This window comes from Triturus cristatus, chromosome 5_2 (assembly GCF_964204655.1).
Source record: "Triturus cristatus chromosome 5_2, aTriCri1.1, whole genome shotgun sequence".
NCBI lineage: Eukaryota > Metazoa > Chordata > Amphibia > Caudata > Salamandridae > Triturus > Triturus cristatus.
In genome coordinates, this window is record NC_140588.1 from 1,085,724,071 (window position 1) to 1,085,739,719 (window position 15,649).

The 15,649-nt window shown below is 46.7% G+C and overlaps 1 protein-coding gene across 7 annotated transcripts in view; it reads right to left on the reverse strand.

Moving 5' to 3' along the window:
• MED12 (mediator complex subunit 12) overlaps positions 1 to 15,649 on the reverse strand; it is a 956,599-nt gene that overhangs the window by 344,216 nt on the left and 596,734 nt on the right. For all 7 annotated transcript variants that reach the window (XM_085608424.1, XM_085608427.1, XM_085608421.1 and 4 more), the window contains one exon: positions 13,381 to 13,560. In XM_085608424.1, the coding sequence (XP_085464550.1) occupies positions 13,381 to 13,560 (180 nt within the window). The remainder of the gene's footprint in view (positions 1 to 13,380; positions 13,561 to 15,649) is intronic.

A 15,649-nucleotide genomic window follows, 5' to 3' on the forward strand; every position in this document is an offset into this window, starting at 1 on the left:
AGAGGAAGGCACTGACCTCCGCCGGAGTCGCGTCAGTCCCAGGGACCGGCGGGTATGGGGACGGACGTGGCTCCTGCGGCTCCGACGGAGCCGCGGGGGTGGGACCACCCTGACCCTCAGCTGAGTCGTGCGACCGGCGAGGGGAGTCCGAAGAGCGATGTCGTGTCTTGGACTTCTTGGAGTGCTTCGACTTACCTGAAGACCCCGACGAGCGATGACGATGGCTGCGGCTCCGCGATCGGTCCTTGGACCTCCTCCTGGACCGGGACCGAGAGCGACGCGGAGCAGAGTGCCAAAGCTCGAAAAGCTTACGGGACCGCTCCCGCCTAGCTTTCGACGTCAAGGCCTGGCAATCGAGGCACGACTCCGCGTCATGGTCGGGCACCAGGCAATACAGGCACCGGCGATGGTGATCCGTCACCGACATCAGGCGATGACAGGCGTCACAGGCCTTGAAACCAGGCATCCTACCGGCACCAGAGTCGAGTCGATAGACCAAAAGAGTCAAAAAAGTTAGTCAAAAAATGACTTGGGGTAAGCTCTTCCCGGATCGGCGCTTACTGGCACGGAAAAAAGAAGAACTGACGTCAGCGCGCGAGGGCGGCGTCTAAGTACTCTGACGACGTCATTCAGACGCACGACGCCGACGAAGGACGCGGAGCCGCAGACGACGGCTACCGACACGCAAGGGGTATTGCTACAAAAATCTTTCCGGATCCAGCCTGACGCCTGGGGATATTCTAAGGTGAGGAATCTAACTAACGTGTTTCTTTCAGATTGTGGGACATTGCTTCAGGAAATCACAGAAGTGACACAACATGTTTGTGCCCCTCCATGCTGTCAGTGATTGGTGTGTCTCTAAACCTTGGAGAGCCAGAAAACATCTTGCTTGTGTGGTAGCTGGTGGGATAGGGAAAGGTCAGTGCTGACAGGTAGATGTTCAAGAGAATGATGTGCATACTTGCCTGAGTGAAGACGGCTCCACAGTTCATGTGGCAAGTAACAAGCAATAAGCAGTAAGAACTGCCAGGACACTGACTCTTTTGGGCAGGTAGAGTGGAATTTACGTCTTGCAAAGGTATAATAGAAAATAATACTGAACTGACTGGTATTAAAGGGAGTGCTTTAAAACACGTTTGGTCCCATTGCTATTTTTCTCACTATTAGTCCCCACCATTTGTCCCTCAGGCAATTAATTATGTACATCACATGCCCTATCCTGCCTACTTCACTGCTCGTCTGCACAACTGCGGGTATTGGAACAAACGTATATGGTCTTGTGCTTTAAGGTACTTGCACAAATATCACGACTTGGGCCACAACTTAAGATATGTGGAATTTACAATCAGCACTTGAAATGGCGATAATTCTCTGAACAACAATGAACATAACAAAATATACTATCTTGATTTTGGAGACAGAACTACTCTATATCCCGAGCACTGCACTTATCTCAGATTTAAAATCACCTCCGTTGACACACAATAATAATTCTACTAATGATAAGGATGACCAGGAAAAGGTCACAGGAGATACTGCAGGGCCCCTGACAAAAAGAGAATGAAATAGACTTAGGAAAACTCAAAATAAAAAAACAACGCATTGGTAGTTTTGAAAGCAACATACATTAACCAAACAAGCGCTTCCAGGAATGCCTTTTCCTTCTTCCAGTACCAAGGAAGATTTCTTCAATATCAATAAAAACGCCAATTGGTGTAGGGTATCTATGACTATATTTGTGCTCCTCTGGCAATGTATGAAAGAGACATACAGTATGTAGAAAATGAAGTACAACATATGTATGATGTCGTTGAGGTAAGCTATGCACTATAAATGGAGACTAATTGACATTAGGAAGCCCCTTAGTAAAGTTTTAAGGCGTCTGGTTACACCAGAAAGTGAGGCTCGTTGCACAAGACAGGTTGCTGGCTACACTGACTGTGCCCCTAACCATCCGCAATACAATACAACACATTACTATACAGTGTGATTTTCAAAGTGCACAGCTGTCCACCAGGCGTCCCTGCGCTAGACGCAAAGACAAACCATCCACCCCTCTTATTTACTAAATAGCAACGACTTTGTTTCCTAAATGCAGATCAAAGGTCTGACGCAGGAAAAGCATAAACACATTCCAAGCTTTTGCTGGCAGGTAAGTGAAAGGTCACCCAGCCTTGATCTTGCGAAAGAACTAGGTACAGAGATCTGGAGGACATCTTTAGATTTAAGGTTCCGAGAGGGCATATAAGGGATAAAGCCTTCTACCTAGATAACTAGGAGCTGTCCCCTAAAAGGAACAAGACACAATGCCCACCGCTTTCAAGAGGATCAATTTTTCCAATCAGGAGCCAGTGTAATTCTTTAATTTGTGTCCTTAAAAAGTTTTGCCTAGGCACATTCGTAATTAATCTGGCAGCAGCATTTGTAGCATTTGAAGGTATTTCATTCGGTTGTCCAGAAAGCCTAAGAACAGAGCATTTGTGTAATCCAGATGGGATGTGATCATTGCATGTACTTTGATTTTACGCAACTCGAGCGTGACAAACCTTTGCTTCAAAGAACGCAATCATAAAAAGCAAATCCCTGCTAGGGATGTAATATAGGGACAAAAAGAAAACCGGTTGTCAAATTTGACTCCAAGATTTCTCGCAACCATAGAGGGACATGGAGCTCTACCCAGTTCAAAACAAGGTCACCAAACATCCGACCAACTGGACCACTTCACACTGAACAAAATAATCTCTGCTTTAGTAGAATTAAAGCATAGATGGTTCTTATCTATCAGTTTAACCACTTCCAGAAGGAAGTGTTTAAAAGCCGACTGTTTCCCCATAGGGTTATCCCCGAAAGAGATACTAAGTTGTGTGTCATGTGCATAAGATATAATCCGTAAGCAAAATGCCTCAACGATGGTAGCCATAGGGGCCATGTACACATTAAAAAGTGTCAGACTAAGACCCTTGAGGGACATCTCCATATGAGAATTTCGGAGGATGAGAGATAGGGTTCAGCTCAGACAACCTGACCCCTCTATGCCGCATAAGACTGGATCCATCAGAGGGATGTTCCTTACCCTACAGTCAGCAAATCTGATCAGTAGCCCTTGATGGGAGATGGTACTGAATGACGCCAAAAAGGAAAAGGGCAGCTGTTGGAACTGGTACTTTCTATATGGCTAAAGCGAGGCCCCAGTGTGAGAAAGTGCCCTCTTTCTGCATGGTATGCTCCCACTTTGTGCTGAATTGATGATGTTCTTTGACTGAGTGTGCCCTGTGCTCCTGCTAATCAGGTACCCAGGGCCTATGTTCCTTCCCTAAAATTGCATATACTCAACAGCCTTATAAGGGGGAAGAACTTTGATCCTTCAAAGGCCTGGTGTAACAACTGTAAGAAGTCGGGACACCTAACTGTAGATAAGTCTTGCCCTCACAACATGACCCTTAGTTCAACCAGTACAGCTACTCCTGGGGTAGGAGGTCTACAGATGGGATCAACAGTGTGCCCAGAGCAAATCGGGTTGCACACTGAAGCAGTTCTAGTTTCAGAGGGTAAAGTTGAATTTGCCACAGTAGCTGTGTGGCCACCCAACTTGAAGTACTTACAATACCCTTGGATTAATGGAACTAGGATAGAGGCTCTGAGGGATACAGGTGCCAGTGTTACTATGGTGAAAGACATACTGGTTTCCCCTGAGCAATACTTGATTGGGCGTACTTACCCAGTCACCAATGCTGGCAGTGTTACCACGAACCATGCAATGGCTATGGCGACATTAGACTGGGGGGTGGTTACTGGCCTGAAACAGGTAGTGGTCTCTCTAAAGCTACCAGCTGCATGTCTGCTTGGCAATGACCTGGAAACCTCAGCCTGGGCTGAGGTTGAACTAAAAACCCATGCAGCAATGCTGGATATCCCCAACGTGGTGTGTAAAAACAAGAGCACAGAGCACAAGGCAGGGTGAAAAAGAAGTGTTGGAGCCTGAAAGTATGGCCCAAGCTTCCAAGAGAAAAGGTAAGAAGACTGGGGAACCAGCTTCTTTTCAGCAAAAGGATCAGGACCCCTCTACTCAGGGAGAGGACTTGGACACCCCAGAGGGAACTGAGCTTATGGAGCTTGACCCTTACCTGGTTGAACTCTTGGGCCCAGGGGAGCCCTCTAGGGAAGAGCTCTGCCAGGGCAGCAGGAATGTCCCACTCTTGAAAGCCTGAGGCAGCAAGCTGTGCAAAGGGAGATGTCAGTGGTACCCACAGAGCTTATTGGAAAGAGGGATTACTGTACACTGTGGCAAGAGACCCCAACCCTGGAGCCACCAGGAGAGTGGCAGTGCCACAGAATTACAGGGAGTTCCTCCTACCTTTAGGTAATGACATCCCCCTAGCTGGACATCTGGGCCAAACAAAGACTTGGGAAGGCTAGTTAGCCACTTTTACGGGCCTCAGATGCACCAAAAGGTGAAGGAGTGTGTCAACTCCTGTGTTACCCATCAAGCCAGTGGCAAGATAGGTTGTCACCCAAAGGCCCCCCTGATACCACTGCCTGTGGTGGGGGTTTCCTTTGAAAGGGTAGGTGTGGACATAGTGGGTCCACTTGAACCTCCCACAGCATCAGGGAACACATTTATTCTAGTGGTAGTGGATCATGCCACTAGGTACCCAGAGGCAAGTCCCCTTAGGACTACTACAGCTCCTGCAGTAGCCAAGGCCCTCATTGGTGTCTTCACCAGAGTGGGTTTCCTAAGGAGGTGGTTTCAGGCAGGTTCCAACTTCATGTCTGCTTACCTAACACACATGTAGAAGGAGTGTGGAGTGCAGTATAAGTTTACTACACCCTACCACCCACAAACCAATGGCCTTGTTGAGAGAGTCAACAAGACATTGAAAGGTATGATCATGGGTCTCCCTGAAAACCTCAAAAGGAGATGGGATGTCCTGCTACCATGCCTGCTTTTCGCTTACAGGGAAGTACCACAGAAGAGAGTAGGTTTCTCACCCTTTGAACTTCTGTTTGGTCATCCTGTAAGGGGACCACTGTGTCTTGTAAAAGAGGGCTGGGAGAGGCCTCTTCAGGAACCCAAACAGGACATAGTGGACTATGTGCTTGGCCTAAGGTCCAGAATGGCTGAGTATATGGAAAAGGCATCCAAGAATCTGGAGGCCAGCCAGGAGCTTCAGAGGCACTGGTATGACCAAAAAGCTGCACTGGTTGAATTTCAACCTGGGCAACAGGTGTGGGTTTTGGAGCCAGTGGTACCAAGGGCACTTCAGGACAGATGGAGTGGCCCTTACCCTATCCTAGGAAAAAAGAGTGAGGTCATCTACTTGGTTGACCTGGGAACAAGCAGGACACCCAAAGGGTTATCTATGTGAACAGCCTGAAGTTCTACCATGACAGGGCTGACATCACCATGCTGATGGTGACTGATGAGGAACAGGAAGCAGAGAGTGAACCTCTCCCTGACCTCCTCTCATACAGCCCAAAAGATGGGTCAGTAGATGGTGTAGTCTTTTCAGACACCCTCTCTGCTCAACAGCAGACTGACTGCAAGCAAGTCTTGCAACAGTATGCTAAGCTCTTTTCCTTGTACCCTGGTCTGACAAACTGGTGTACCCATGATGTGGACACTGGTGACAGTGCACCTGTCAAGAACAAAATCTATTGACAGACCAAGTCAAGGAAAGCATCAGAGCTGAAGTCAGCAAGATGCTGGAGTTAGGGGTCATTGAACCCTCTGAGAGCCCCTTGGCCAGTCAGTGGTTCTAGTCCCCAAACCTCATCCACAGGGTGGAAAGAGAGAAATGAGGTTCTGTGTGGACTATAGAGGGCCCAACTTGTCACCAAGACATATGCTCTCCCTATCCCAAGAGCAGATGAGTTGGTAGATAAATTGGGTGCAGCCAAATTCCTGAATACCTTTGACTTAACTGCAGGGTACTGGCAGATTGGCATGGCCCCAGGAGCAAAAGAGAAAACAGCATTCTCCACAACTGATGGGCATTATCAGTTCACTGTTATGCCCTTTGGTTTAAAGAATGCCCCTGCCACCTTCCAGAGGATGGTGAATCATGACCTTGCTTGGTTGGAGTCCTTTAGTGCAGCTTATCTTGATGATATTGCTGTCTTTAGTTCCACCTGGCAGGATCACCTGCTCCACCTTGGGAAGGTTTTAAAAGCCCTGCAAACTGTAGGCCTTACTATCAGGGCATCCAAATGCCAGATAGGGCAGGGAACTGTGGTGTACTTGGGTCACCTTGTTGGTGGAGCCCAGGTACAGCCCAAGATCCAGACCAACCTGGACTGGGCAGCTCCAACCACCCAGACCCAAGTCAGGGTATTCGTTGGCTTGACTGGGTACTACAGGAGGTCTGTGAAGGGATATGGGTCCACTATGACTCCCCTCAGAGAACTGTGCCAAAAGGCCTTTGACACCCTGAAAGAAGCAATGTGCTCAGCACCAATTCTGAAGGCTCCAGATTATACCAAGCAGTTCATAGTGCAGACTGATGCCTCTGAGCTAGGGATAGGAGTGGTCCTATCCCTGACCAATGATGAAGGCCAAGACCAACCTGTTGCTTTTATAAGCAGAAGGCTTCTCCCCAGGGAGCAGCGTTGGAGTGCCATTGAGAGGGAGGACTTTGCTGTGGTTTGGTCCCGGAAGAAGTTGAGACCATACTGGTTTGGTACTCACTTCCTAGTTCAAACTGATCACAGACCTCTCAGATGGCTAATGCAAATGAAAAGATCCTAAAATGTTGAGGTGGTCCATCTCCCTACAGGAAATGGACTTTGAAGTGATACACAGACCTGGAATTGCCCGTGCCAATGCCGATGGACTTTCCAGGTTCTTCCACTTAGACAATGAAGACTCTCTAGGGAAAGGTTAGTCTCAACATCTTTCATTTGGAGGCGGAGTTGTGTGAGAAAGTGCCCTCTTTCTGCATGGTATGCCCCCACATTTTGCTGAATTGCTGATGTTTTTGACTGAGTGCGCCCTGGGCTCCTGCTAATCAGGTACCCAGGGCCTATGTTCCTTCCCTAAAATTGCTTTGAAGCCTAAACCCAATTGGCATTTCTGGCCACAAGACAGCCTCTGGTAACTGTGACCAGAGAAGGCCTCTAAGGGTTGCAGCACCATCCTTAGAGGTCCTGTACCCCGACACTCACACACTGCCTTTGCAGGCTGAGTGTCTTGGTGCAAAACAAAGTGAAGAGTCGACATGGCACACATCCCTGTGTGCCATGCTCATAAAACCACTGCCCTGGCATAGATCAGTCACCCCTCTAGTAGGGTGCACTATGCCAGTGGTAAGGGTACAGGTGCATGAGCCCTGTACCCCTACAGTGCCCAAGTCCATTCCTCGGCATTGTAAGTGCAGTGCTGCCATAAAGAGTATATGGTGGTGGGAGTCTGTCATCACGAAGTCCACAACACCATAATAGATCCACTGAAAACTGGGAAGTTTGGTTTCAAACTTCTCAGCACATTAAACCCACACTGATGCCAGTGTGGGATTTAATGTAAAATGCACTCAGAGGGCATCTTAGAGATGCCCCCTGAAAAACGACCAGCCTCTGGTGGGTTGCCTCACAGGTACACACCAGCCTGCCACCACCAGACATGTTTCTGGACCCATAGGGTTGGAGCCTTCGGTCCCTGAGCCCAGAAACAAAGCCTTTCCTGGACAGAGGCGTTCACACCTCCCCAAGGATAGGAAGAGCCGTCTGTGGCAGGGGAGCTTCAAAGGCCAAGTAGCCTTTGTAATGCGACCCCCAGCCTCTCCTGCTGTCAGGAGCAGGCCCCCTTCCTGTGTCCCCTCCTTTTCGGCAGAAAGACCGGCGGGAAAAATTAGCCAGCCCAGACGTTGTGCCCACCTCTGCAACACCACACCTCAGGTGGGGGAGGCAAGGTACAGCCCACTCTTCAGTGCCCGCCATCTTGCAGATGGCAGGCACTCCCCAATCAGTATTAGGGATTGTGCTCGCTAAACCACATGGGGTGAGCACCCCAAGGGTGTAGTCACCCTAAGATCAGTAGCCCATTGGCTACTGACCTCGAGACCCCTAAAACGCCCCCTAAATACAGTATTTAGGGGGCAGCCCTGAACCGAGAAGTTAGACGAGAAACCAGAAGAAGAAAAGAAGGAGAAGGACCGAACAGCCATGACAAAGCGGAGGACGCTCACTGACTTGGCCCCAGCCATACCGGCCTGCCCAAGCCTCAAACCTGCTCCAGCGAACTCCCGGTGTGTTCTAAAGCCAGCAAACTCAAGAAACCCAGGGGACCTGCCTGCCTTCAATCCCAAACACTTTGTCTCCTGTGAACACCGGATTTGTTCAAACAACAGACTCCATCTCCGCAAGTTTGCACCACTCTGTACCAGGCGCCCACAACCAGAGTTCAAATAGCCCAACACCAAGAGGAGGTCTGTCCGGCGCTCCTGACCCGAGATCCGGCAACTCCTGACCTGCCTCAAGCCTCCAGCCGACGTCTGCAACCTCAAACCGGAAGGTCCCCCCAACCGCGACCTGGAGCTGGTAAGAAGATCCGACCCTAAAAGGCACTCCTGCACCAGACGCCCCACGGTCTTGAAGAGCCCAACCAACGGTGCCTAACCAACCCCCAGCATCCCAACTTACCTCTCCAAGTGGTAAGTGGTTGCACCCAGAAGACCTTCGTCCCCAAGCCTGCAGTGCTTTTGCAAACTGGAGACTCCCCATTGAAAGCTACAGGGCTTCCAACGCCAAAACAGCACTCTGCACCCGGCCGCCCCAATGCCGCTGAGAGTTCATCTTTTTTGCTGGCCTAAACCCCCATTTACCCTGAGCTTAAGTCCAGGAGCTTTGCTCCCACAACCCAGTGGCCTGCTCGTCAGCAGCCACGAACCGGAGGCTCCCAATCCCCCGTTGGATAACATTGGGCCTCAGCACTCTGCACCCGGCCGCCCTAGTGCCGCTCAGGGTGTAACAAGAGTGCATCCTTGACCCAGGGGGACCCCTGAGTCTAACCCCAAAAAACCAACTCCCACAACAAAGTACTTACCTTTGAACCAATAACACTATTTTCCTCCATAGGCTATCATCACGATTTTTCTTTTCTTTGTAGAGTTGGAATATCTAAGAAATCCTTTAAAACTATAACTAAATAACCAAAACGCTTTTACTTACCTGTTTACAGGAGATGTCCCAGTGCAGTATCCAGTCATACTCCACTGTGTAAGAAAAGTGATCTGAAAAGTAACTTACACGATGTTTTACAAAAAATCTGATACAAAGTATATGTACTGTATTCTGAAAAGCATTGAATTATCATTAACACTACTGTAATCAATTCAAAGTACATTTACACTTTCAATCCAAACTGTGTTACGACTGCATTATTACTGTAAAATATTTATTGCTTACCTGTGCCAGGCTTGCTTGGTTCTAGAAAATAAAATAACTAAAAGAATATTTTTATACGAAAACAATTGGTCTGAAGTATATATATTATCTACTGACGGTGCGCGCACGGTGAAGAACCTGAAAAAAAAAAAAATTAATAAATACATAACTTAGCATTTAAAAAAAAGTACAAATTCACTTAAAAAACCATAGGTTTCACACACGTTATAGTTAGGAATTAGCATTTAAAAAACCTTGCAAATTCACGCAAAAAACCATAGGTTTCACACATGTTATAGTTAGCTGGACATTTCCCTCGTAAAAAACCAATGAAATTCCACCGTTATAGTTAGTGCAGGCAACAATAACTCACGCGACCGCAATCCTCTGCTGATGACGTCAGATAACATCACTGATAACATATGTGTCTTTCTGAAAAATAAATATTTGGAATATATGTATAGCTAAAGATTAATGGAAGAAGACATGGGTAAATAGGTGTCTAAATACAGTGATGTAATATCTGACATCATCAGCAGAGGATTGCGGTCGCGTGAGTTATAGTTGCCTGCACTAACTATAACGGGGGAATTTCATTGGTTTTTTTACAAGGGAAATGTCCAGCTAACTATAACATGTGTGAAACCTATGGTTTTTTAAGTGAATATATAAATATATATATATATATACACACACACACACTGAAAAAACCATAGGTTTCACACATGTTATAGTTAGCTGGACATTTCACTCGTAAAAAACCATTGAAATTCCCCCATTATAGTTAGTTCAGCTAAATATAACTTGCGCGACCGCAATCCACTGCTGATGACGTCACATATTACATCGCTGTATTCACTAAGATACTGTTACTAAGTCAGTTATACAATTAATTTTACAAAAAAAAACATCCATTTAGACACTTATTTACCCATTTATTCTTCCATTAACCTTTAGATATACATATATAAAAAATATTTATTTTTCAGAAAGACACATTCACTGGATGATGTCATCAGTGATGTAATATGTGGCGTCATCAGCAGTGGATTGCGGGCGCGCGAGTTATATTTAGCTGAACTAACTATAACGGGGGAATTTCAATGGTTTTTTACGAGTGAAATGTCCAGCTAACTATAACATGTGTGAAACCTATGGTTCTTTCAGTGAATTTGCAAGGTTTTTTAAATGCTAATTCCTAACTATAACGTGTGTGAAACCTATGGTTTTTTAAGTGAATTTGTAAGGTTTTTTAAATGCTAATTTCTAACTATAACGTGTGTGAAACCTGTGTTTTGTTAGTGAATTTGTAAGGTTTTTTAAATGCTAATTTATGTATGTATTATATTTTTTATATATTTATTTTACAAAAAGCTACCTATGTATATAGTTATAGATTGACTTTATCCTGTAATATGGAATGGCTCAGCTCTTTTTTTTTTAATTTGGATAAAGTTGAACAGCATAGCTAATATCTTCTATAAACTTCTAAACAGTTTAAAATGTTTTTTTTTTTTTTTTAAGGGTTTTACATCGTGCGCGCACCCAGCGATTTTTTGAAAAAAAATAAATGTTTTTTTCACCCTTCGGGGTCCTTCAGGGACCCCCTGACAAAGGCTAGGGGGTCAGGAACTCTCTACCCTGCCCCCTTTTCACGTTCTCCACCTTTCTTTTTCACTGTCACACACAAAATGGTGTCCGACACTTCCTGATTTCGACCGATTCGAATGTTGACTGACATCTAACCACCAATCAGAATTACGCTCGCGCACATTTGGTGCGCGCATATAGATATTTATGTACTTTTAACTGCAATTTTCTCAGGAACTACTGAACAGATTGACACCATATATGCAAAAGGCACATGCCTGACCCGAGGACCACCTCTTTGCCAAATCTCAAGTAATTCTGTTCAGCCGTTCGGGCTGTACCTTCGACTAAAGGTCCTATGGGAAAATGCATGGGGAAAACGCGTTTTGGGACCCCCTTTTTTCTCATCCCCCGCTTGACGAATTACCCCGAGACTTTCAGGGTAGGAGCTGAGCGGAGCGCCCCATTATTTTTGAAAATTTCACGAAGATAAGTCAACCGGCGCCAAAGTTATCCAAAATAGAATTTTCATATTTCCTATGGGAACTCGGTCCTAACTATAACTATCTACTGGCGACCGCCAGTAGATTATATATATATATATATATATATATATATATATATATATATACATACATATACATATATATATATATAAAATACACCCCCCCCTCCTCCCCCCCCCCCCCCTCCAGCTATAGCTCGTTAGGGCAGCTGTTCCACAGGAAAAGTGTTTGTGTTGTTAATAACTTTGACCCCATTTGACGAATCTCTATAAAACTTTCCAAAAAGGTGCTACATTTATACTACTTTGTGCGTCAAATGTTTGAGGGTGGTCCATCAAGCAGGGGAAGAGGAAAAAGGGGGGTTCCAAACTAAAAAAAACTATGCATTTTCTATAGACATATTTAAGAAGGGAGGCACAGCAAAAACTGCTTCATGGAATTACACCAAATTCGGCAGGAGGATAGATATTGCTTCACAGATTGTACTTTATGCAATCTGTTGTAAATCGGTTCAGTAGTTTTTAAGAAAATAAGGTTAAAAAAATATAGATATCTGGACGGTTGAGTCCGCAAGAGGCTCCAGAGACTCTTGCGGAAGTGCCAACTAGCGTTCCGATTGGCCCAAGGAACTTTTCTTTTTTTTTTACCTTGGGCCAATTCGCTACTGTGGAAGTCCAACTCCAGCTGTCAACTACAACAGAAAAATGTTGCTATCAGCTATTACAGGACTCATGGACTTTCCTATCCTGAAGTGTTAAATGAAAAAAATAGAACGGGGCAGTGCATGGCGGGGGGCACGAGTTATAGTTCGTGCAGCTAACTGTAACTAGTAAATTTCTATTTTTTTTAGTTCAAAACATTAATGTTGTGACTGAAATTCACCAAACCACACCGTTACATTAACCTTTGGTTATTTCAGTGAATTTCTACAAAAACTGATATTTTTATCACACCTAACTATAACAGTAGATTAACCTTTGTTTTTTCAGTGAATATATGTACAATTTTAGAATGGCATTATTTACTATGGTATTGTATATATATACACACACAAACATTGACCCATGTGTGTGGCATTGGAAAATTGATGCTACCATGAGTATTGGCAATATGTGAAGGTGCCATACCAAGAAACTAGCTGGCAAGTCTACCATATTTGTCATTTTCTATTTTCACTCATTGTTATGCCTATTCTGAGTGTCAACTGCTATAACAGAAAATGTACACGATTTACCTTTGCCCAAGCAGTAGTTCAACTAATGTATTCTTGGTTTTCCAGATACTGCTAAGGTCACCAAGTCAACTGTCAGCTGCGCATGTTCAAAAGGCAGTCAGTTTGAAAATATATTCACCCTCCCCAACCTGAAGCCATCAATCTAACAAGAACACAGAGTCGGCTATAGTCCAGTGACACCTTTGCAAGAGCTAAACTTACTCCTGAACCTACTGGATTCACATACTGAGCACATCCTACTAGCGGAATCCAGATGAAGTCTCACACGAGACCAGAATGGATATGTGGACAGCAACTTGTAGATACATTTAAAAAGTGCTAAATGAGCCTGAGAAGCTTCTTGGAGAAAGGAGGTGAAACAGAAGCATCACAGCAGGATTAAGAAGGGTTTGTCAGGAGTTCTCTTGCACGCTAGTGCTAAGGAAAAGCAAGGAAGTGAACCTAATAAAGGCTGACGCTGCAAAGCAACAGACAGATTGGCGAGTTGAGGATCATCCTGACCCATGAGCAGTTCACAAGATGGTCTTACTGCATGCAATGACTGACAGCACAGTGAGCTATTCACCCCACATGCTATGTAAAAACAAACGTGAAGCGCCACCTCACCCAGGTTTACCTGTCCCTTGGGCCACATCTGAACCAAGCACTTTACATCGTAACAGGCCGTCCTACCTCCAAGATCCGTTTAATCCTTTGGCGCTGAGGGTTCTCGCCTTCCTCATTGTCCAGCAAACGATGGGGATAGCAGATCAGCTGCATCAGCCTCTGAGCCTGGGTACTGCTCAGCACAGGGTCTTGCAAGTCATTACTGTCCTCACAGAGGCTCTTTAGACATCGCTCACCCACCCATTCCTGCAGAGAGATTCAAGATTCGAGCATTAGGCACAGCACAGGTCTGGCAAGGAGATGGTCTTTATGTGAACTGATCCAATTACACGTTAAACTTCATTGCACTGCTGCGCACCAAACAAGGTGACAGAAAATACACGTGATACATTTCAAAGGTAAATACAACACATTACTCAGGTTATCATTATACAAGAGACCTCAGCCTGAGCCTTTTATAGGCTAACACCGCGTTTTGCACCGTGGCCTGCACAATACTGAATCATGGATTGTATTTTATGTGATATCTGATAGGATGGGTGTGTCCTGTACAGTGGAATACAGAAAACACAATAGGACAGGACAAAAGGACCCCCAGGCCCATTCATATCCACAATATTGTCCCTTGCTTTAATCACAGAGCCGACACTGTTTCCAACGATTCCCTCTAACCCCCGATCGCTCAGTACCATTGCTTCCCTTCATCCACCTGATACTTTTTTCAAGTTTGCGTAGCCTTTTTATCGCCTCCACTTCTTCGAGTTTTCGTTGTTAAATGTAATGATCGTTTTCCTGTGAAACATTCAAAATGATCTGAGACTTCCCGTTATTCACTCCTCCCCTGATCTCACACAGTGGCAATAAGCCCAAGTCACGTATCTTACAGACTCTTGAGGTGCTCCTGCTTTTATATCCATTTCCACCACAAAAGTCACCATCACAATTTCTGTTTGCGCCCTTTTGGATACAGAGTGAAAAGAAATGAGGAGCAGTGCTTGACAAATATAGGCTCTCATGCTATCCTACTAAATCTCGGAATTCAAGACTAAACCCAAATCCCCCCTAAAACAGAGTATATCCACGGTTTAACTTGTAGATCTGTTTCGCTGCAGTACCTCCTCCCGAGGCTTGTACTAAGGCTCCTTCTAGCATCTTTGGGCGTCTGCACCAACACGCTTAGAAGCTTTAATCAGAAGTAATGAATGACACTAGCACCGCGCATCGAGACCCAAGAACACTCCTATTAGGTTCATCACTTTATTTAATACACTCCTGCTAGAATTGGGGGTCTCTGGGGCGTGGTCAAGCCGAGCTGCAAAATGGCCGCTTGGTAGAGGGGCTCTGCCGGCCGAACACTTAATCCGGCATGTAACCCTTTATCCTGAACATCCTCTGCTGACCCTGTGCATCGGACATCACGCCGCACATAAGCACTTACTTTTCGGAGCGCAAATCATCGCAGCAGTGCTCGAGCCGTCGCTGGTGCCTGGCGGCCTCTCTGGCGGTGGCGTGGGACCGGGCTGGGCTCTGCGGTGCCGCTGGACCTGGAGACCGCGGGGCACTGCGGGGGTAAGATCGCAGACCGGAGGCTGCGCCTGCTGACACGGAGCGCCTGAGAAGCCTGCGAGGCTGAGGCGGTGAGCGGAGAAAAAGCGGGAGAGTCCGCCTGGACCCTGGAGACGATGCTGGCTGGCTGCCGCGGTGGCGGAGGTGCGGCCCACAGCGGGAGGTATAGCAGGTAGGCCTCTGTGCCCCATCCGCACACGTGGGGACGTGTGTGCTCAGAGAGGCGGCCACTCCCCGCTGCGGGATCAGCCTGACCGGGACAATACAGACACCCCCCGCGGCGGCCTGGGAACACCGTACTGTCTCCTGGAGGGCCGCTCCGGTTACTACATAGCGTGGCAGGCCGGCCACCGATATCCCGTGGGGAGAAGTACTTCCCCTGATATTGACTAAACAGCAGACTGGTGTGCCTACCTGATCGGTCTGGGCACCCACGGACAGACTTCTTAGGGCTGGGGAGAGTTCTGAGTGCGCGAACTAGACGGCCTGACTGCCTTCACAAAATGGCAGACATCAGCAGTTTCGCTCCCTGTGGCCCCGGTCGTGAGCGGTGTGAGGCTCCTCTCTGATCGGGCGACCGCTGTGCTTGCAGGGACCTGCTGAGTTTGCGGTGATCTGTACCCAACATCTGGGAAAACGTGTCGCATTGGGCCCTCTGGGTGCTGGAAGCGAGGCCTGGTTCATAAATCACGTTGCCGCCGTGCCTCTCTCTGCCGGACGTGATCGCGGCCAGGATCAGGCGTGGTTGATTACCCTGCTCAACCAAATG